General features: G+C 41.7%; 1 protein-coding gene across 10 annotated transcripts in view; it reads left to right on the top strand.

The window, feature by feature from the left end:
* Positions 1 to 22,897, top strand: part of LOC308463499 (ankyrin repeat and fibronectin type-III domain-containing protein 1-like) — a 366,925-nt gene that overhangs the window by 278,625 nt on the left and 65,403 nt on the right. For 6 of the 10 annotated variants that reach the window (XM_080981924.1, XM_080981921.1, XM_080981923.1 and 3 more), the window contains one exon: positions 15,649 to 15,777. The exons of 2 other annotated variants lie outside the window; for them this stretch is intronic. In XM_080981924.1, coding sequence (XP_080838050.1) covers positions 15,649 to 15,777 — 129 coding nt within the window. Of the gene's footprint in view, positions 1 to 1,611; positions 1,927 to 15,648; positions 15,778 to 22,897 lie in introns of those variants that run through there. 2 more of the 10 variants (XM_080981927.1, XM_080981928.1) reach the window with 2 other exon arrangements.

Genomic DNA, 22,897 nt, shown 5'->3' with positions numbered 1-22,897 from the left:
TTTCAATTGTCCTCATATAGACAAGGTCAATGCATCCAGTTCGAACAAACAGGTAATGTTTCTAGATACACCATGTCTCACTGAAGCAGAACCAACATGGCTTCTACAAGGGCCATCTCACTAAGAGTTCTTTGAGTGTCAACAAGCATATAAATAGAGGTGATCACAGTCAACACTTGTACCTAGACTTTCAAAAACCTGGAAATACCCCACCCCCACCCCCAGGCAGAGCATTTCCTACCGGCAGTGGCAGCCATGGAGAGGCAATGGGATCAGAAGCCAGGATGGCTTTTGTAATTCCAGGACTTGTTCTTGGAAAATCAGGACGCTTGGAGGGTATATAATACAGACACTCCACTTACACATGATTGACTCTTGCATGGCCACGTATATACACGGTGCCGGGAAATAAATAGATACATTCAAAACAGGAAATTACAGGAGATAGTTGGAGAGTCCTCGTGACTCATAAGGAGAACCTCCCAGGAGCCCAAAGAGTGGGTGGAGGTAATCCCAAAGAGACCGGAGGTAGAGCAGGGCTTTGTTTAGGCTGCTCAGCCTCTCCGCCTAACAGCTGATGCATGTGGTAGCACAGCAGCAGCAGCAGCAGCAGCCACTTTTCCGCGCATGCTCCAGCCAGCCCATGAACTTCAATTCTAGTTGTGAATATTTTTAGATACAGTATTTTTGGTCTGGATTGGAGAGAGAGTGGGAGAAAGAGAGCAGCAGAGAGGGTGTTTAAAAGGTGTTTAGAAAGTGTTCCTCCCTTACACGATTTTTGCTTATGAGCGGGGGAGGGGGGGCAGAATGTAACCCACACATAAATGGGTGGGTGGAAAGACACTTAAAATCGTATGTAGTTTATTACCTCAGTTTTCTACCAACTTTTCCTACTTGTAAAATGGGTCAATGATTAGTAACTAGTCTTCATAGCTAGGGAAATGTTAAGAAACTGAATAGCTTCAAGTTATCTCGTGATAATGGGTTATAGCCATGTTACCCAGTAATCTGGTCCACATATGGTCCACCAAGTCTCTTTAGTTGGCCCATGTTGCCCTCTCTGTGTCTCCCTCCCAACACATGTCCCTTCCCCTGATTGTTTCTCACAGTTGCACAACAAAATATAGAAGCTGAGACTAGGGCACTGGTGTGCAGGACCTGCAAATGAGTGAGACAGTTTACACTCCCAGTACATCACATCAGGGAATGGGATTGATTTAGTTGATAATTTAAGCAAAACTGGATTGTAGCTTCATTTGAAGGATATTGAAATTGTTTGAGAAGTTAAGATGTAGCTGCTTTTACCTTACAGACCCATCCTGAAATGATGAAGTATGGGTTGCTGTTGACTCTACAACTCCCTGCTGCCTCTTTTTCTCACCATCACCACTCTCTTTTTTAAAATCCCTGTACAATGACTTGTTATGTAAAACACCAGTGTGTGTGTGTGTGTGCGTGTGTGTGTGTGAGAGAGAGAGAGAGAGAGAGAGATTCTTTACTGTTGGAATCTGAGTCACATGGGGCTGTTTTATTCCCCCCTCTGCTAATCTCGTTTCTATAGAAACAAGATTGGGGGGGAAACGACAAGCGGAGAAAGAAGAGAGAGAGAGAGAGAGAGAGAGAGAGAGAGAGAGAGAGAGAAGAGAATTAAGGTGATGGGAGAGGAAAATAAGGGTGGCAAATGAAGAGGAAGGTCTTGTTTTGGTGGGTGGGGTTGAAATGTAGCCAGAATAGGCTGTTAGGGAAAACTGGCAGCCCCTGAATGGGAATTTTGGCCAGCAGTAGTTCAGTTTAGGTTATTGTCTATGATAGAACGTGTGCATGTGTGCATCTTGGAGAGAAGGTGTTTCAAAATATTTCCTGAAGTGAATTCATCATCCTGAGCAGGAGGCATCAGAAAAAGAACAAGCCCCAAGTATTTAGCAGGTGAGTGAGAAAGCAGCAGTACCGGTGGGGGACCTAGGGAGGAAAGCTAAAGTGACACCCATTCTAGCCATATTTTTGGCACTCTTTCCTAACTGATGGCGCAGCCAGCTGGCAAGGGGTCTCATTCCCCAGGATGTTGATTGGTTGATTCTCTTTCCCACCCCACTTCCAACCCACCAAAGCTCTGAGCACGTTAGCTTAGGGATGAGGGACAGAATATTGTGATTTATGTGCAGTTTGTCTTACTACTTAGATATGTGCATGTATGATGCCACTCCTGGCCATCCAGTTGTGTGACAGGGTTCTAGCTTAGATAAATTTACATTGTGTTTGTTTCTTGATAGGTTGATTTAAAGGAGGGATAGCATCTTTGCATTCAGTTAACTAATTTCCTGTACAAATCCTGAAGAACTTCAATTCACCCACCCAAAAGGCTTCTGATCCATATGGCTGTGTTTCAGCAACTTGATATTATTGCCTGCATCCATCTATGTCAGGAGTAACCAATGTGATGCACTCCAGATGATGTTGGGCTACAACTCCCTCATTCCTAACTATTAGCCATGTTGACTGAAGCTGTTTGGAGTTGCAGTCCAATAACATCTGGAGAGCACCACAATGGCTACTCCTGATTTACATCTACAAGCCATGGTAAGCAAGGTTCCACTGGGCTGGTGATGAATGCAGTCAGCAGCACCCTCAGCAATTTGTCTTTCAGTATTACTGTCATGCAGATTGCTAAGTGATTTAGCTAGAGGTGTATGTGCTGTAAATACCCCTCATGCCTAAAAAGGACTATATTTTTTGAGTACAGGCAGTAGAGAGGTCCTTCAGAATTTGCTTGTTGCATGTGCACTTCTCAAAACTCCTTTATAAGTACATAAGCCCACCCTTGGGACTTTTAGTCTACTCTAAGAATTATGTTCATGCATCCTAATCCTTCCAGTTTTCATTGCATAAGCACATTGCAACTCCAGAGCTGTAGTGTTATGTGCAGAACGATGTCCATGTATAAGTATATGACAGTGGCTTGCTTTGTGCATCTTTTACATACAGATGACTTAAGCTTACATGTAATAATGGCACAGATGAATGCATAACTTCATGGGCTAGTTGCTGTGTGTCACCTTCCTGACACATAGCCTTTTTTTAGCCAATTCATGATTTATAGAGCAGCCTAATGATAGGATTTTTAATGTGTTCTTTCATCAGAGGAATGTGTACAATTAGTGTGATTTTATTGTGAGTTTTGTGACTTTGGATTCCTTAGCTTCTCTTTTTTTGTAATAAAAGGGGTTATCAGTCCTTACAGCTGTTTTCGTTGTGTGATGGATTTACGTGTTGTATAACTTTGGAAGTGAAGGGGTACCAAGGTAGTAACTTAAATATAATGCACATATAAAAATTCCTGGAGTGGAAATATGGGAAGACACTGGCTTGTGGTTCCTTGGTGTTTGGGGATAACAACTCTGATTTCTTAGAGTGGAAGATTTCATTTTCCATTTGTGATACTCACTTCAGCTGGATAGAACTACAGGGTTCTCTGAAATAATAAATCTCTGTTCATCCTCATAAAATCAAAAGGGTTATAACTCTGGATATGATAGATAATTTCCATTGCCTTCTACATATATAAATTAGGAGAATATTAGGGCCTATATGTTGTCTTGTTTTGAGAGATGAGCAAGTGGAAAAATAAATGCAGCATGATGGACCAGCCCTTGCTAGTGCATATACAATATGATCTTTAGGTAGACAGAGATTGCATGCTGCTCCATAATAATGCATGCCCTACTTCAGAAGTGATATTCTGAAGCACAGCCTTCTTGGTTGTGGTGCCTTGGCTCCTTTTACTTTTTAAGGTGTTATAGAAAAGCTGCTTTATTTTCTTTTGCTCCAAGTGAAACCTAGTTTTCTTAAAATAAAATTTCCAAGCTGCCACTGAATTTATTCTAAAGCAAAATTTAGGGCAATTAGGCTAATTCTGCTCAGGTGAAACAACTATAGTAATTACAAAGAAAGCTGAAGATAACTTTACTGAAATTAAGAAAATTTATCAGGGCTTCATATGTCTTTACTAATAGTTAGCTAGGGTAGGTGATGGTTGTTTTGACCCTGGGAAATGCAAAAATCATTATATATTGGTTTGATTTCTGAGGATAGGGTTTTCACATTACACAAGATTCTTACTTCAGGCTGAATGAAAGGGGAACTAATTCTCAGCTTAACTTCCTTCCTGAAAGAAGAGTCCTTTAAAAATGTTAATGCTTATAATGGCATACCTGCAAAAAAGGTGTGCCTGCATAGCTGCTACCTGAGCATGCACTGTACATCCATAGCAATATTTTGATGTATCTCAGGAGGACATCTCTGCCTAGGACTGGCTGTGCTCACAAGTAGTTAGGAAGCTTGACAAACTCGTTACATTTGACCTCATCAACCAACTTGTAGGACATTGTTCTAAAGTATTTCGTGCGTTTGTTTTGCTGAAAGGGTGTATCAGATACACACAAATGTTCCTTAAGAGATAACAATGCTACTTTCCCCATTTGATAGAGGCACATAACTGAACGTTTGTTCCAGAGCAACTTTAAGTCAGCCAGTTACCTGAATTCAGGGCTTGTGTATGCTTTGATTCTGTGGGAGCACAGAAAAGCTGCACAATGTGGAACTGATTGTAGAATTTGGCTTTCTGAAAGGGAGGCTTTTGTTTCAAAGCAGTGTGGGGCTTTCTAGTCCTTAAGGTTTGCTTCAGAATGCATGAGCAATGCATGGTGAAATGTCAGAAGCTGGAGGAACTACTGAACGATATTTCCAGTGGCCAGGAGTGTAAATTCACTGCCTTGTATTGCCCCTTTCTGCTATCTGTGACTCGCAGAAACAGAATAAATAATCTGAAGCAAGTGAAATGTCAGTTACAGTGTAAGGTTACTGAAACTATACAAAACCCTTTGTAAATAAATGGCCACAGCTTACTAACAGGCCCTCCTCGGTATAATTTTAAAGGTAGCAAGGCATGGTTTGAATGCACATGATGTAGCTGAGCTAAGGAGATATGTGTTTTATGTATTTTTTATCGATTCAGTCCTTAAAATTTCTATCCCATTCTTCCTCCCAAAGGAGTCCAGGGTAGCACACAATAAAACAGCCCAAGAATACACATTTTTTAAAACAAAACAAAATTAGGAAAAACAAGCTGAGCTTGAACCCTGGCAAGACGGAGGCATTGTGGGTGAGAAGCTGTCTTGTCTGAGAAATTGCCAGTTGCCTACCCTGGATGTGGTTGCACTCCTCCTGAATGAGCAAGTTTGTAGTCTGAGGGTACTTCTAGATTCAGCTGTCACTGAGGCTCGGGTAGTGAGAGCATTTTAACAACTGTGACTGGTTTGACAGCTATGGCCATTCTTGGATAGGGGGAGCCGTATCACAACAGTTGAGACACTGGTTGCTTCAAGACTGGAATACTGCAATGTTCTCTATGTGGGGCTTCCTTCGTGCTTGAACTAGAAGCTGCAGTTAGTGCAGTTGCTGACAGGAGTGAGGCCTTGTTAGCATAACACCTGCGCTTAGAGATCTGCACTGGTTGCTGATTTGCTACTAGGCCAGGTTCAGGGTGTTACTATTAGCATATAAAGCACTTACCAACTTGAGACTCGTGTACCTATGAGATCATCTTACCCCACATGTGCCCACTCAACCGCTTCCATTGGCAGAATTGGCACTACAAGAGGTGCCACATAATATATGTTTTGCATTTGTATGAACCCAGTAATTTAGTGTAACAGCACCTACACTTTGGAACTCCTTGCCTATTGATATAAAGGAGGCACCGTCACTGTACTCTTCTCGCCTCCTAAAAACATTCACGTTTAGATAAGCCTACCCAGATGAAGACTGAGGTAGTTTTTATCTGTTTTAGTATTTTAACTTGTGCATGCTTCTAAGTATGGGCATAGCTTTTTCTTGATTTTATTGTTTTACCTTTTTGAAATCTGCTTTGAGGTTTTTAACAATCAATTTTTAAGAAATAAATAATTAATAAAAAATTTAAATATTCCCATAGGTAATAAGTTTAAGGTTACTAGGGATGGTATATTTCAGCGATCAAATGCCTGGGTGAACAGGAATGTTTTAAAATTCATTCTGAATGTTAACAAAGGGGGAGAGAAGCACATGTTGCCAGGAAGGGTATTCCATAAATAGGGAACTGCCATAAAAAAAGACTTGCTGTGCAGCACCAAGGGCTTATACAGACTTCTGGTTATGCCCTCTGCTTTCCCCCAGGGAAACCTGATCTTTGCCAGTGAATCGGAGCAAATATGGATTGGGTTTTACATGGATTGATGTTTGCTCTGACTCAGCACTAAAGAGTGGGTTTTCCTAGGGAAAGTGGCAGGACAAATAGAAAACCACTCAGACCTCGGCCTAGAAAGCAATGGCAAGCTGAAAACCGTCTGGACCCATGCTTTCTAGGCATGAGACAAGTGGAAATATGGATGAGCACCAACTGTGCAGCGCCCGGTGGCAGTACCAACACATGGTCCCATCAGGATACCCCACTCACCAATCTAGGAATTGCATTCTGCCCTAACTGCAACTTTTAGACTGTCTTCAATGTGCTCCATGTAGAGCACATTGCAGTAGTCTGTGCTGGAGGTCACTGGTGCATGATATTGTTGTTGTTGTTTAGTCGTTTAGTCGTGTCCGACTCTTCGTGACCCCATGAACCAGAGCACGCCAGTCACTTCTGTCGTCCACTGCCTCCCGCAGTTTGGTCAGACTCATGTTTGTAGCTTCGAAGACACTATCCAACCATCTCGTCCTCTGTCGTCCCCTTCTCCTTGTGCCCTCCATCTTTCCCAACATCAGGGTCTTTTCCAGGGAGTCTTCTCTTCTCATGAGGTTCTTCTCTTCTCATTGACAGTAAGAGCTGTTCGACAGTGGAATTTGCTGCCAAGGAATGTGGTGGAGTCTCCTTCTTTGGAGGTCTTTAAGCAGAGGCTTGACAACCATATGTCAGGAGTGCTCTGATGGTGTTTCCTGCTTGGCAGGGGGTTGGACTCGATGGCCCTTGTGGTCTCTTCCAACTCTATGATTCTATGATTCTATGAGGTGGCCAAAGTATTGGAGCCTCAGCTTCACGATCTGTCCTTCCAGTGAGCACTCAGGGCTGATTTCCTTCAGATAGGTTTGATCTTCTTGCAGTCCATGGGACTCTCAAGAGTCTCCTCCAGCACCAGCATGATATTGTAAGTTTCTGCAAATTCTCTGTACACTGTTTTCAGTTCCATGGAAGAAAGGCAGCAGTAAAATAAATATGTAAAGGATCACAGGATCACAGAATTGTAAGTGGCTTACAAGTTATCTAGTCCATAACTTGCGCTCTTAATTAAAAGCCAGTATTCCAAAGCTCCTGAAACAACCAAGTGAATGCTGTTTGCCAAAATGTCTTGCTATTAAAAGATGTACTTTGTGGTGCTAAATGCTAAGGCTAGGTGAAATTCCCCACCCAACCCCCACACTTGTTTGGCTCAGCATTATTAAATATGTATCTTTAGTAAGCTCTGTTTAAATCAGTGCAACTTACTTCCACAATGTAAATATTATAACATCAGGGTAGTTTTGTGGAACTATGAATAACTAGTGTTTCGAAGTTGGCATAACATGGGTACGAAGATGTTTCTTTGTCTCTCTTTCCTATTTTTCTGTTCACAAATAAAGGTTTGAAGAATACTTGGAACAAAGGAAATTGACTTCTTTTTAAATGGAGAACAACTACTTTTTGGCTTTCATCTTACTGGTTTACTTCATCGTTTTGATTGCTTTGCTTACACATTTCCTGTTATAAGGATGTACTAGTATAGTGATACCCTGGTTCTTGAACAGAATCCATTTCAGAAGCCCGTTCAGCTTCTGAAATGTTCAAAAATCGAGGGGCTGCTTCCCATTGGTTGCACTCAGCAGAAGCCATGTTGCACGTTTGGGTTCCGAAAAATGTTTGAATACAGAAGCATTTACTTCTGGGTTTTTAGCGCTCAAAAACTGAAACGTACAATAACGGAGGCGTTCAGGAACCGAGGTACCACTGTACTTTAATAACCCTTGACCTTAGGAAGGACTGCTATCAGTCTGCTTCAGTTTGATTTGCTCCTAAAGAAGATCAAATATTTCGGAGCATGTTGAGCATCTTTACCTTGGGCAGTCTTGCCGCAGAAACCTATGTAAAGCTACAAAAGAATTTATACCAGGTGAGATTTTTTGCTTATCTTATCCACTGTTGTCTGCTCTAACTGACAACTGATCTCCAAATTCTCAGGCAAAGGGACTTTCCTATCAACTACTACTTCATCTGTTTCACTGGAGATACCATGGATTGAAACTGGGACCTACTGCATGTAGAACACATACACATGCTGCACCACTGAGCTATGTTAACTCCTCTTTCTGTATGTCCCAGCACTGTTTACTCTTACAGCAGTTTTCTAGGGTCTCACACCATAGGACTTTTGCATCCCAACCCTTTTAAATGGAGTCTAGGGATTTGGTTTGCATTTAACAGTGACTCTATCAAATTATACACTTTCCAAAACAATATGAGAAATGAAACCCAGCTACCTCTTTGAAATTTGCACTAATCTGAATTTTCCAATGAAGTTATCCAACCAAATGGTTACAAAAAAATACATTTGCAGGTGTAGTGAAGCTCTGTGTGGAGCAGCAGGTGGTGAATAACAACAAAAGCCACAAATTTGGGCATGGATCCCTTAATCACCCAGCCTGCCTACTGGGTGATCTGTTGTTAGCTGACAGATGGGGATTGGCTGATGTCGGGATCCCCCATGGCATGAACCACTTCATGTGGTTCTTGTGGCATTAGGCCAGTAATAGAGGGCTCTGTGGCCTGTTAGCCTGACTAGGTTTCTGGATAAAAAGTGCTGCCCAGCAGAATCCTTTAAGTGGAACCTCCTATTGGATGGGACTGGGTGCCCCTTCCTCGTAAGGATCCAGCCAGATGTTCCAATATGCCACCCTCCAGGGAGCCCAGTGCAGCTGCTGATTGGCTCCCTGAAGTCTCCATGTCCTTTGGCCTCCTACACAGCTGCAAAGCACATGAAGCATTTCACAGCTGTGCAGGAGACCTAAGATGCCAATTGCTCCTCTCTCCCCTGCTGCACCAGGCCACAAAATGGGCCTCCCTGATAAATTGGGGAATTTGGAATGTTGGGGGAAAATATGTATAAAAATAAATATATATTTGGTGAAATTGCTTGCAAATATGTGTACATTATTCAAAAGGTGTACAAAAATGTGTTTATTAGGAGAAATTGGCACTAAATTGTAGGTTATTTTTTATGAGATTTTTTTTAAAAAAATTGCAGGTTGCTGCAGAATTGTGGAGAATTGAATTTAAGGCTAGAAAAAAGAGAAACTAAGAAAATAGATTGACATATCTTTGCATCCCTAATTGAGACACCAGATTTGAACCTGGAACTTACTGCATTCCCAGCACGTGCTCTATCACAGACATATGAACCATCTTCATTGACATTACAGTATAACAAACTAATAATAATATCCTTCGCCCTTATTTTTAGAAATAATTCCCACCCTCTGCTCAGCATACTAAGTGTTCTCTAGGGCATTGTTAAGAAGGACGCAGCTGTAAGCTGTGATGTGAGGAGCCACTTTCATATGGAAAGGAACAAAAATATTGTGTGTGTAGAAAAGACTGGTTGGGCTTTATAATGCATTGTTTTTCACACTATGTTTTCACTATTGCAGGTGCTGTACATTGTTAATTCAGTACAAGTTTTCTAAAGAAATCACATACACAGTAGGCTGCACAGCCAGCATTAACTGGGCAAACTAGACACAAATTGCTTTTAAATTACAATTGGCTTTAAAGTCCATCCTGTATTGCAGTGTTTCCCAAGTTTGGATCTCCAGCTGTTTTGGGACTACAATTCCTATCATCCCTGACCACTGGTCTTGCTTGCTGGGGATGATGGGAGTTGTAGTCCAAAAACAGTTGGAGACCCAAGTTTGGGAAACACTGCTGTATTGGACCCCTTCAGAAAAAAACAAACAAACTAGTACTAAACCAACTTCATGATGACTGCAGAAATCTGCTTACTGTAATTTGAATCCTTACTTGAACACCCTGTGTGTGTTTCTGAGTGATGATAAATTCCCGAATTTTGACTTATGATATAGGATCATAGTTTGTAGGGGTCTAACTGCAAAATCAGCAAATACAAACATTAAGCAAATAAATAAATTGAATAGCAGATGAGGAAAAGATGTGGCTATCCCATTCATCCTGGATGCACTATTATTACACTTCACAATATACCGTATTTTTCGCCCTATAGGACGCACTTTTCCCACTCCAAAAATGAAGGGGAAATCTGTGTGCGTCCTATGGGGCGAATACAGGCTTTCGCTGAAGCTTGGAGAGCGAGAGGGGTCGGTGCGCACCGACCCCTCTCGCTCTCCAGGCTTCAGGAAGCTATCAGCAAGCCTGGGGAGCCTGCGGGAGTTCCCACAGGGCTCCCTAGGCTGCGGATAGCAGCCTGCCGCCCGGCGTGCCCTGAAGCAGAGCGCCCCTCGCGCTGGGCAGACATCCGCAGCGTGCGGAGCCCTGCAGGAGTTCCCGCAGGGCTCCCTAGGCTGCGGATAGCAGCCTGCTGCACGGAGCGCGGGGTGCGTTGAAGCAGAGCGCCCCGCGCTTCGGGCAAACATCGGCCAGCCCCACAAGCTCGGGGGACAGCGGGGAGGCGCAGCGCCGCCATCCCGCTGTTCCCTGACCTGGTTTTGGGGGGGAAATAAAGGGGGAAAAATTTCCTTTATTTCCCCTCCAAAAAACTAGGTGCGTCCTATGGGACGGAGCGTCCTATGGGACGAAAAATACGATATAAACTAGAATCTCTTTGCAGTGTAAATGATCTGCATGATCACATATCTACATGCTGTTAATTCCATGTTAAGCCCTTGAAAGACATAGACAAATCTAAAGCCTCTTTATAAGAAGCCATGTTATTTGTTCTTGAAAGTTACTGCTTCCTATTAGAATTAGGACCTTGAAGGATATTCTCTGTAGGAATATCCTTGAAGTAACGACTTACTCTACAGAAACTTAAATATGCTCTCTACTGCAGACCCAACAGTGAGTTTGTTGCTGAAATAAACTCCCATACACCTCAAGAGTCCCAATCCTTGTATCCTAGAGAGGAGAGTCCCCAACAGTGGCAGACTTCGGGCTTTAAAATTTCAGCGGCATCCTGTGCAGTACCAAAATTCAGCACACACACCCCACCTCTCTCCTTCTGTTGTTCATCACTGTTGCAGTATCCCCTGCAGTGCCCTCTTGGTGCCCAGTGCAGGTGAGCCAATAGGAACGCCCCCCCATGTCCCCCTAGAGAGCTCAGTTGCTTAGAGTAAGGTGTTGATAACCTTCACAAATTATTGGAGAGCCAGCAGAGGAAAACTGGGTTTCTCCATTTTGCCAGAAAAGCTGATCAAGAAGTGTATATTGAGCGCCACATAAGAAAATAGTACATTTGTCCTTGATAACTGTGATAAGTTCATCTGCTTGGTAATAAAGTAAAATTATTATTATTACTGAATATGCTCACTAATTTGTGGGATCTGTGTTTAAATATTGGTTACTTAAGTAAGTCTTGAATTAGACTGAGCTCACTGCTGTACATTCTACCAGATTTCAGCAAGCACCACTTTCGTATTCACAAGCACAGATAAAAAATTTGAACAGAGGAATAACTTCTATAAGAGCCATTTCTGTGGCCCAAGGCATAAAGGACAGAATGACCATAGAAAATAATAATTCTATGTTCCTCGGAGGTATAGCAAAATTCTGCTTGTGGATGTCATTGTCTTGAATGGAGTTGTTCTTGTTCATTATTGCATTGACTCTGGACTCATCAGAACCAGGAAGCAGTGACCATAAAGAATAACAACTTGCCATGGAATCAGTGGTAGCATGGTTTACCAGTGCCCAGGGCACACGCTGTGCTGGGAAGATGTGGTGCGGAGGGTGAATGGAGCTCACCGTACCAGCCCAGCCCTTGCTGCCGCTGCTGGAGCAACCCCCTACCAGAGTCAAGTGAGGCTGTGCTGCGCCTCCTGCCTGCCCATGCAGAGGGGAGCCCAGCTGGCTAACAGGGCACTTGGTGGATGACTCCCCCAACACCAGACAAAACTGCTTTTTTTGTATTCAAGATTGTTAGAAAATTTAGATATGGCATTCATTTGTTAGAGGCAGACCAAGTCAGGCCCATTGACTGTGGTGTCCGTGGTCCAGGTGAAACATAACTCTTATATAACCATATATTTGCTGTTCAACTGCAGATTTCTTTGGCTTGCACTAGATCAAAGACAGCAGATAAGGAGGAGACAAACAGACAGACCAGCATCACTGTTTTTTCTCATTAACTCACTTTTCAGTGCAAACACAAAATAATCAAGCAGCACCTGATGTGCCATAGACTTTGGAGAGGCAGAGGAACAGATTTGGAGCTAATAATGAATAGTGTATATGCATGCCAAACTACTTAATGAGCTATGCTTAACTTCCACATTAAGGTGGTCACTAGCAACACATTTAGGTCTACCTACTACACACTAATAAATAATGATTCAGATTTTTTCTAAGGAAATTTTAAGCCAAGGAAATCAAATTGAAGTTTCATACAATATTTGCTTCACAGCCTTTGCAGTGTATAGTCATTTGGCTCCCGGAACAAATTTACCTGCTTTTGTGAAGAAAAATCAAAGTAATGCTCTTATTATATGCTCTGCTATGACCTTTGATGATTTGCCTTGCATAGCCCAGTTGGTAGAGTCATGAAACTAGATCCTGAGATGACTGTAGGAATAATCTTATTTTAATCTGTGGCTATCCATGGCCATAGAATACTTGGTCTTCCTTTTTGAAAGCACCGTTTTGCATAGTTAATAGTTATAATTTTCTCCTATGCTAACCTGCCAGTCCAATGAGCTATGCCGCAAGTCATAACCAGGTTTGCAAGATTAAGATGGACTCATTTGCATATAACAGGAAGTTAACTTTAGCAGTGTTTAGTTTAAGAGGATGAAAAGATATTGAGGCCAAATATTTGGGAAGATGAGCAAAGTATAAATTAAATAAAGTGGGTGCAAGTACATATCTTTGACTTGTTCCATGTGTGGAAGAAAGTACTAAAATAGATTACCACTGTTACTACAACACAGGCAATTACCCACTTACATGGGAGTTACATTCTGGGGGCCTTGTGTGCATAAAGAAAAAGTGCATAAGTGAGGAGAAGCCTCTAAAACTAGGGTGATTTAAGAGGCACCAGAAGTACCTTTTTCTTTCATACCTTTCCTCTAGATTGCCAGAAAGGGCAGGGAACAGTGCAATACAGCCCACTGCAATACAGCTTTGCACCCAACAGCTGTTGAATGGGGTTGTGTGGCAGCAGTGAGAGCTCCTGCACACCATTTTGGAATCCACAATTTCCTTTTTTAAAAAGCCTTTTAAACCTTTATTTATGGAATTTGGTTCATTGACATCCCCTTTAGGCTCTGGGAAGGGTCTCCTCGCGAGCCACGAGGACTTTCCAGCTCTCCCACCATTTCCAGGTTTGAATTGAATTATTTATTTATTTCCCAGTACTACACATATCTGCGATCACACATGAGTTGATCGCACTTTAAGTGAGGGTATGTCTGTATAGTTAGGTTGATGTGCTTTGATATAAGCTTGGATCAACAGCAACCGTCTCTTAAACATAGTAGTCTAATTCAGTTTGCTCTAAAATCTCTGGCAGTAAATAAGACCAAAGCTTGCTTTTAAATCAGTGCAGGCTGTCTTCCTTTGGTTTTGTTTTATTACTCTGCCAAGTATAACAGTACTAGGCAGCGATCTTGTTTAGAGTGACCTGATGTAAACACCATTTACTTTCACCCAAAGTTATTATGGTCACTAATGCAGGCATTATGTTTTATTGCATGGAAAGCTGGCACAAACATTTCCTTTAATAGATCTTAAACACACAGGGCAGTAATTATTAGGGTCCTCTTTGGGGTGTCTGGATTCATCTTGTAAACTTCAGACTATAGTTTTCAGATCACTATGAGAAATTATGTTGGACTAGATGGGCCATTGGCCTGATCCAACAGGCTCTTATGCTGGCAGCGATACCTTTTCCAAAGAACAGTTCCTCAGGAGATCACAGATAGATGTGACTGATCACAGAACATCATGTGTTGCCAGATAACCTACCTTCTTTCCTGATGTACTGAATGGCTGTTAAACAGAATAAAGGGTAAATGTGTGTGTGGTTACTGAATAGAAATTACAGTGAAATTTTACCCACCTGTGCAGTGTGTGAAATGGCTGGCTTATTGAAAGCAGTTTTTCATCTAAGCCTTTAAACCATATCACTTGGGTATCTCCCCATTGCTCTGTTCAGCATCTGAATGTAGAAACAGCCTGCGAGGTAATAGTTTGGTTTTACTGAGACCTAGTTAATTGAAATATGACTCATTACCACCTGAGCTTTGACTTGGAATTGCAGGGGAGAAATTTAATGACAGAGATAGCTTTTGAGCTGTGGGTTCTGTTTTGCAGGCTTTAATGAGATACGTAATTGTTCCTAATCAGATATCTTTTCCACCAGTATTTGCTTTAGAGCTGTTTCATTTCCCCCCATAAAAAAGGCAATCACCCATTCCTTCCATCAAAGTAAAAATAAATAAATGATTATTTCTAAAGAATGATATTAAAAAAGCCCAAGCCTATTCTTTCTCAGTGGTAATATTTAGACATTTGGCTTCCTCCTCCAAAAAACTGCCTTCACTCTGTCATGAAGAACAGCAAATTTATAAACTGAAAAATATATCAATAACCAGAGTTAATAAATTGAAGATGTCAATGTTTAAAAACATATCTGAATAATAGCTAGCTATTTGAGGTTTATTCCAGTATTGTAAAGAGAGAGACAGTGGGGCTGCTTTCCTGGGAAATGTTTCTGAGGTAATTTGCTTGGTTAAAGTAAGTCACAAAAATGTACTGGCTTAGATATATATGTAACACACAAGCAAGTACCAATATGGATGCATACACGGAGGACCACGAAGTTGCTGTTTTTGTTTTACTAACCTTTAGCAATTTCTTTGCTGACTCCCTCACCTTCATTCTGAATATCCCTTAAATCGGTGACTTCAAAACTTTCAACCTGTGCTTTAAGACTGAAAGATGCCACCAGACTCCTTAATAAAAATGTCTTGCCGCCTTTAAAAAAATGCTTTACTTGCCTAGTTAAAATAAGCAGTTTTCAACATTTTTTTTTTGTTTATAGTAATTATACCCCACCCTTTAGCCAAAAAGGGTCTCAGAGCAGATTTCAAATAGCTTTCGAACCAGCATTCAAATAGCTATTGTTGAATTGTTTCTCCACTTGGAAACAGTATTCCATGCAAGTGTAGAAGAAAGACACACTTTACAATTATTTGATGGAAGCCTAGCTATGTGAGTAAATCAGGCTAGTTTTACATGCAATGAACCACCTATAGTAGTAGGTGGTCCTGTGAATTCATTGCTCTGCTCCTTCCTTTTCTAAGATTCAGCCACCTACCTTTCCATCTTGCTCCTGCCATTCTCTTTGGTTACTGTCATGCTATGATGAAGTTAACACCTCTCCTTTCCCCCTTCCCCAGGTCTGAGGGCAGCCTTTCTAAGTTCACACACCGGTTATCAATTAAACAGAAGCAGGAGAAGAGAAGGAAAGCTGAGTATGCCTCGGCTGAGCTGTCTGCTTTCCGTCCCAGATCTCTGAGCATTGAATGGTAAGAGATGCAGTGTTGGGCTCAGGACAGAACAAAATCATACCCCATGCATTGCCACACTTTGACCTTTTTGCTGTCACACTTTTCCATGCCAGGGAGAAACCAGCACATTTAAAGCAAATTGAGTTAAAACTGTTGGCCCATATAAGAATCCATCTGAGGGCAAGTCACATTTAAAACAGCAGGCATCCTTGATGCATTTGCAACAGTGATCCTAGTGAAGATCAGAGATGCACCTAGTGTGCAGAGATGCATTTCTCCAAATACATATGTGCCTTGGCCAGTAGTGTCCCAGGGTGTTAACAGGTGCATGTCTGCATTTCACATGTTCCAAAAAGGAAATACCATAGTAAACTCTGCAAACTCACTCCAAGTCAAACCACAGGACCAAGATTAACAGGCCACACAGTCAGAAGCAAGCTAAACAAAGAGTTGATTCTCAGAACTGCTTTGTAGCAGAATGCTTAATTTTTCAGTCTGTTGCTTCACATTCACAGCATGTGGATCATCTGAATCATTCATCACAAGTACAGACTGCAGTTTGGCACATGGCTGCTCAGTTCAAACTAAAAAGGTTCATGATGGCATGCCAAATTGCAATTTGTACTTGTGATGAACTGTTCAGAGGATGCACTCAGCATCTTAAGATTTAGCTCATGCTGTAAAATAAAACAGCTGGCCATGTTCAAAAACTTCTTCATACAATCAAGAGTCAGAGGATATTACTGCACAGTTCATATCACATGAAAACCCTGTCTATTACAAAAAATAAAAAATCCTTAGATCCCTTAGCCACACCACCTACCAACAGCCCTACTGTGACACAGTCATTTATTTAGATGTAAAAGAGTGGTAAGCTAGAATCTGATAAGTAAATCTCTCTCAACTCACATAACCTCATCTAAATTTTACAAAGATCAAAATGGAAATCAGTTTATGAATAGTTATCCCTGGATTGTGTGGATTTTCCCAAGCTTAAAGCAAAGCTAGGCCTTGATCAAGTCCAGGATGAGGAAGAAATTCAGTGTTGGAGGGCAAAACAAAGAGGCAATGTTGTGAAGCCAGCACACAATTTGGAATAAAGTGGACAGCAAGTCATCAAGGAGGGACTCAGGACTGGAACAAAGCAAGCTCAGCAAGGCCCAAATGAGGAAGAAAGTTGTTCAGGCAGGTGAGGGTGAATGACAAGTTTCTCTCTTGTGATATTTTAGACCAGTGGCACACAGTTCCCACTGAAATGGTAACTACATCTTTATGTCTTCCCTCCCTTTCCATAGCATCTTCAAAAATCTTACCCATATCCTCACCTTCCCCAATCTTACTCCATGGCTGCCTCTTGCAGAAGACAGAGAAACATGGAATGCTATAATATCAAGTAGGGCTCGGCTGGACATTTTGGTCAGCCAAAATTTGGCCCAAATTCTTGATGTTTGAAGGGAAGCTGCAGGAAAAACAACCTCTCCCAATTTATTTATCTATTTATTATTAAATGTGTACATCTTCATCAGAAGATCACAATGCAGTTCATAACATTAAAAGTACAAAATAAGAACACAAAATACATAATGGAACAAAAACAAACCAATACCTCCCATAAACACATATTTGATTTCAAAGTTCAGGCAGTGGCAGTGGAAGCTCCAGGAGGTGGAATTTCAAGGGGGGAAGTGAAATGGAAGTGGTCTGAGGGCTCTTCCTTATTAAAAAAAAAGAAAGAAATTTATTTAAGAGCCACTTGGAATGGCTCTTATCTTTAAACAAAAATGCTTCTTAAGATGGGATGGGGGAGGGAGAAGAAAACCTTTGACTACCTCATAACTGCTGAACATCAAATGGCTTTCTCTCTATGGGTGTCACCTAATAGCTTGCTCCTTTTGTAAAGAAAGGTCCAAGGAGGTTAGGGGTTTGGTGCAGCTCTAAAATCAGGACATGCATAAGTTCTATCAGTGGTTACAAACACAAAGTTAAATAGGTGTCCACTTTTCAGCAGCAGCCATATGTATAACATCTAGCTTGGCCCTTTGTAATGCCCATAATAACAACTATACTGTTAAAGATGTTGGATCTGAAGACTTCCTTAGTCCATAGGTGGCATAGGTGGCCTTTGGTTCTGTGAATGGGACAGAATTCTAGCCCTTACCCAAAGAATCCCTACTTCTTGCATGGCAAGGGAAATTTGATTTGTTCAAATGTACAATTTAGAATTTACTGTTGCAAACCTCCTTGTTAGCATGTGAGGGAGTCTCTGGAGTTAAAAGACTTTTGAGGTCTTGCTTCAGTCAGCAGAGTTATTCCTGCCTACCCTGTTAGTCCATGAATTGATCTCTAGCCTGTGCAGCTCATGGGGGAAGTAAGTGATGAGTGCTAACTTTGTAGGATAGATGTAGTGCCACCAAAACTTTTAATGAAGACACATTCTACTTTCTGAGTGAACAAGCCCAAATATTCTGCAGCGAAGGTTGACTATAAAGCAAGGGGCCTCCAATATTGCCCATCATTCATACATCACTGGATGGGGTGAAGATCTGAAAGTATATAAGGCACTGTACTGGTAGGTTCCCCAGCTATATCCAGGCTCATTATTTCCCCACCCCTTCTGCTGCCATCCTGGAAGAGCATCATTATAACTGACAGCTCATCAGAAATTTGTCATACATACCTAATTAATATAACATTATTATTATTATTATTATTATTATTATTATTATTATTATTATGAGATGAAGCAGTGAAGCCTTGTGGTTAGAGTACTGAGCTAAAAAAAAAGCCAGGAGTTGAAAGATTAGGAAGCCATCACCACTGGGATGTCACTTTACAAAATCTTTTAGTACATAACAAATGATATTATTGTTCTTCTCCTTCCTCTTGAGTACTCTTCTTCCCTACTGGAAGTCTGTCAATAGAGCTGCCTGGCAGCATCTTCAGACTTGTCTGGTCTGCCACTGTCTTTAATCAGTGTTTGGACAGGTGCAGGTTTCTCCAGAGTGGGAGCAAAGTGCTGCATGGAACCCCAATTCTCTTTCTCCTAAGAGGGCTCTCCAGGGTCTGGGTCAGCCATGATCCTGACAACTTTATAGGTATAGGTATGGAAACAGGGTATGGAAACAGGCGCAAGTGCAGGTTCATCTGCTGAAGGATGTGCTCTGGTTCCTCCAATCTTTGCTGTTCAGCTGACACATGCGTTTTGTAAAATGAATACTTATATACTCTGTTTATCAGCCCCCACCACCACTTAGTTCTTCCCCACTCATCTGAGGTCCTTGTACAGCCTCTTCCATTGTGAAGCAGAACTGTTTTGATCTGAGGGAGAAGATGGTATATGTTCCCAAATGTACTAGGCGTTCACAGCTAGGTCATCAATAAAATGTGTGTGTTTGTGGTGGTAAGTTAATACAATAAATAAGGAGGTGGTTCCTATTGTAAGTTGCCCCATCTTTTCTTTAATTTCAGCCTTGTCGCTTAGCAATATTGAAATATGCACCCACATGCATATATGTAAGCAGTCCCACCCCAGTAGCTCTATAAAAGGGTCTATTCACAAATCACTTATTTTTAGTATGGTCGCCACTGGAGTCAAAGGGACTATATCAATGTAAGCAGTCTGTGACACACCTTTCAGTTAATTTTTTTCTATGGAGCCCTTCACATAAACAATTTATTCATTAAATGTTGCCCTGCTCTCTTAGCTAGATTAAGTGTGTGTCTCCTTATTCCCATATGGAAATTAAGACATATAGAGATGGAAGCTGTTAATTTTGACAGACAAAAACAATATCCAAGGCCTAGTATTCAGTGATACCGAACATGTGTGATGCCAATAAAAGCTGAGAAATTTGGCATTTCTGAGGACCTCCAAGCTCAGCATCCCCCAAACAATACCAAATTTTGCAGAGACGAGTGAGCATTCAACAAATTTAGTTGTATCTCTTCAAAATGTAATTTCAACACTGCTCCCCATGTTATAATCTTGGTAACATCTACACATGTAGCAAAAAGAGGTGGTCGAATTATGAGGTCGTAGAGTGAACTGTACCAGTGCAGTTGGGGAATGACATGGTTGCTCAGTGTTCCTCCACAAAATATTTCTAATGTGCAAGTAGAAAACTAGCACCACAGGGAGAGAGGTTGTAGCTTAACAATTTCTTTTTTATCTAGAGTTCAGCTTGCAGGGATTTTTTTCATATAGGAAAGCATTAAAAATGTGATCCACTACCAGCAGCTTCAAGTATTGAAGTATATTTCTGCTACTCTTGTTAACATTATTTCCACTTCATTCTGTTACATGTGTAAACCAGACCAAAGGCACAGGCATGCTCTTATGAATCTCAGTGTGGACAAATCATGGTGGGGTGTGTGAAAGTGAGCACATTTTGGAATGTGGGGATTCCTTGGTTTACCAAGATAAGGTATTGTGATAAGGTATTACTACTCAAATAATTCTGGTGGCCCAAAAATAGTTATTCTGAATGCAGATTTCCCAACTGGCTATCAAGCTGTTTCCAACCTACCCTTTCTGGATATGATTATTGAGTTATAACGTACCCAGCTTCAGGCATGCTTAAATGCTGAACATTTTCTGGATCCATTAAACACTGCACTTTATCAGTGACTGTCACCTTGAGAATAATATTGGTAATAGCACCCTGCTGATGTGTTAGACCTTTTTGTGACCTTTGATGCCATTGATCATGAGGTATTAGTCACTTTACTGTGGGGCCTGGCAAGAATTTGTGGGACTACTCTAGGGTTAATCTACTTGTTTCCAGCAGGGTTGTGATAAGAATTGCATATCTTCCCTGTGGAATCCCACTACAGATATATGGATCATTCTGTGCCAATTTCACATGTGTTAATTCATAAGCCTGTTCTGTCCCTCCTCTGCATTTAAGTAAAGGTAAAGGGGTTGAGTCCTGACAAGACTGAGGGTGCTGTTTTGGAGGGACGGGGTAGGTGGGTATGGGATACTCCCTGGTCCTGAATGGGGTAACTGTACCCCTGAATGACCAGGTGTGCAACCTGGCAGTCATTTTGGACTCACAGCTATACATGGAGGCACAGATTGGACTACAGCTCCCATCATCCCTGACCACTGGTCCTGCTAGCTAGGGTTGATGGGGATTACAGTCCAACAACAGCTGGAGACCTAAGTTTGAGAAACACTGGATTATAGTGTCTGTTCCTTTGGGGCTCTGTTTATTGGATTTGAAGAGAATGCATTCTACCCAAAGTGTGCAAAGCAGAGTTCTTCTGGGAGGCATCTCCCATGCTGCAATTTTAAGTATAATAATAATAATAATAATAATAATAATAATAATCCCTACCCATCTGGATGGGTTTCCCCAGCCACTCTGAGCAGCTTACACATATATAAAACATAGTAAAACATCAAATATAAAAAACCTTCCAATACAGGGCTGCCTTCAGATGTCTTCTAAAAGTTGTGTAGTTCTTTATCTCCTTGACTTCTGAAGGGAGGGTGTTCCACAGGGAGGGCGTCACTACCGAGAAGGCCTTCTGCCTGGTTCCCTGTAACTTTGTTTCTCTGAGTGAGGGAACCACCAGAAGACCCTCGGAAGAGGACATCAGTGTCCGGGCTGAACAATGAGGGTGGAGACGCTCCTTCAGGTATACTGGGCCAAGGCCATTCAGGGCTTTGAAGGTCAGCACCAACACTTTGAATTGCGCTTGAAAACATAGTGGGAGCCAGTGAAGATCTTCACTCAAGTTTTCAGATCTGGTCAAAATCTCAAGCGTCAACCCACATTTTCAAGCCTGTGCCCTGTCAACAGGATTGTCTGCTCTATGCACTGTCAAAAGTGGAACATTAAAAGGAGCTTGTCCCTCCTGGGGTACAGTGACTGTTTTATTTAGCTAGTGCAGCACAGATTTATGTACTTTGAAAAGTGAGGAAAACAGCTCCGCCCCCCTCGAAAGTTTAGCATTAACTATACAAGTCTGCCGAATTCCTCTTGTAAAAAAAAAAAAAATGGGGGGAAATGGCAGGGAGAGACTTGAAGTATTGAGAAACACTTATTTCACTCATATGATATTTACTAAAATAAGTACTTCATTATTAGACTTTTCTTAGGTGTTTTTCCCCCTAAAATCTGGTGCCACAAAGTCCTTACTGTTAGGGACATATGAATATGCTGTACCATCTCAGACTTTTGGTCCTTCCAGTGTTCTTGGATCTTTCCTTTGGCAAAGGCAGTTACTTAAATTTCCAGAGGCCAGATATTCAAGCTGGTTGCTAGATGAATGTGTAGGAAGATAGACATGGGAGAGGGGTCTGGGGTTTGTTTGTTTCTAAAAATATTGCAAAGCAAAGATGCCTAACTTTTTTTGGCCTGAAGGTTGATTAAAGGTTTGCCATCCCCCCAAAAGCTGCATGCTTTTAGGAGTGGTTTTGGCCAAGGTGGATCTGTCCACTCACATGTGCTCACAGATGCATGCATACTGATGTGTGGATTTTCAATTTTAGAGTAAGAAAAAAGTTGTAATCACTCCAGTTCATAGGGCAGGCAATCTCTTAATTTGGTCTTTCCTCCATATGGAGGAAGGGGTGTTCTGGAAATAGAGGGGCTGGATATCACCCCATTTTATTGAATAGATTATTTCCTGATGTAGTTGGGATTTATGGCACCAATTCCTCTTTGCAGGGCTCATGGACTGCTTTAGATGGTCCAACACCAGGAACTAGTGGAACCCGATGAATTCCTGAATGCTCTTTGGCTCCCCCCCCCCCCCCAGTGCATAGAGCAGACAATCCTGTTGAAGCTCTTGTCTTGCCGTAGAACAGTGACATGCCCCAGGCTTTTGTCACGAACTCCCTGAGTACTTTCTCTAGCATTATGGAACCCATTCTGTTTCTTGCTATACAAGGGAACTAAGGGCAGTGAAACAGGCTGGATAGCTAGAATGCAAGTGGTGAAATATGTGCTGCAAAACCAACAGAATACAGTTGTGTCTACTGCATGGCAGTGAGGGATGCTGTGGCATCACGGGAGCAGTTTCAGTTTCAGAAGCAGCCTGATGATCTGGACAAGGTGCTTGCAGTGATACAGCCAACTACACTTATCCTGGCTTATTAAAGCATGCTGAGAGGATATGATTAGATGGA

Source organism: Podarcis pityusensis (assembly GCF_964106645.2).
Source record: "Podarcis pityusensis genome assembly, chromosome: 14".
NCBI lineage: Eukaryota > Metazoa > Chordata > Lepidosauria > Squamata > Lacertidae > Podarcis > Podarcis pityusensis.
Note: the sequence above shows the minus strand (reverse complement) of the source record. Positions and strands in the feature narration are given on the sequence as shown.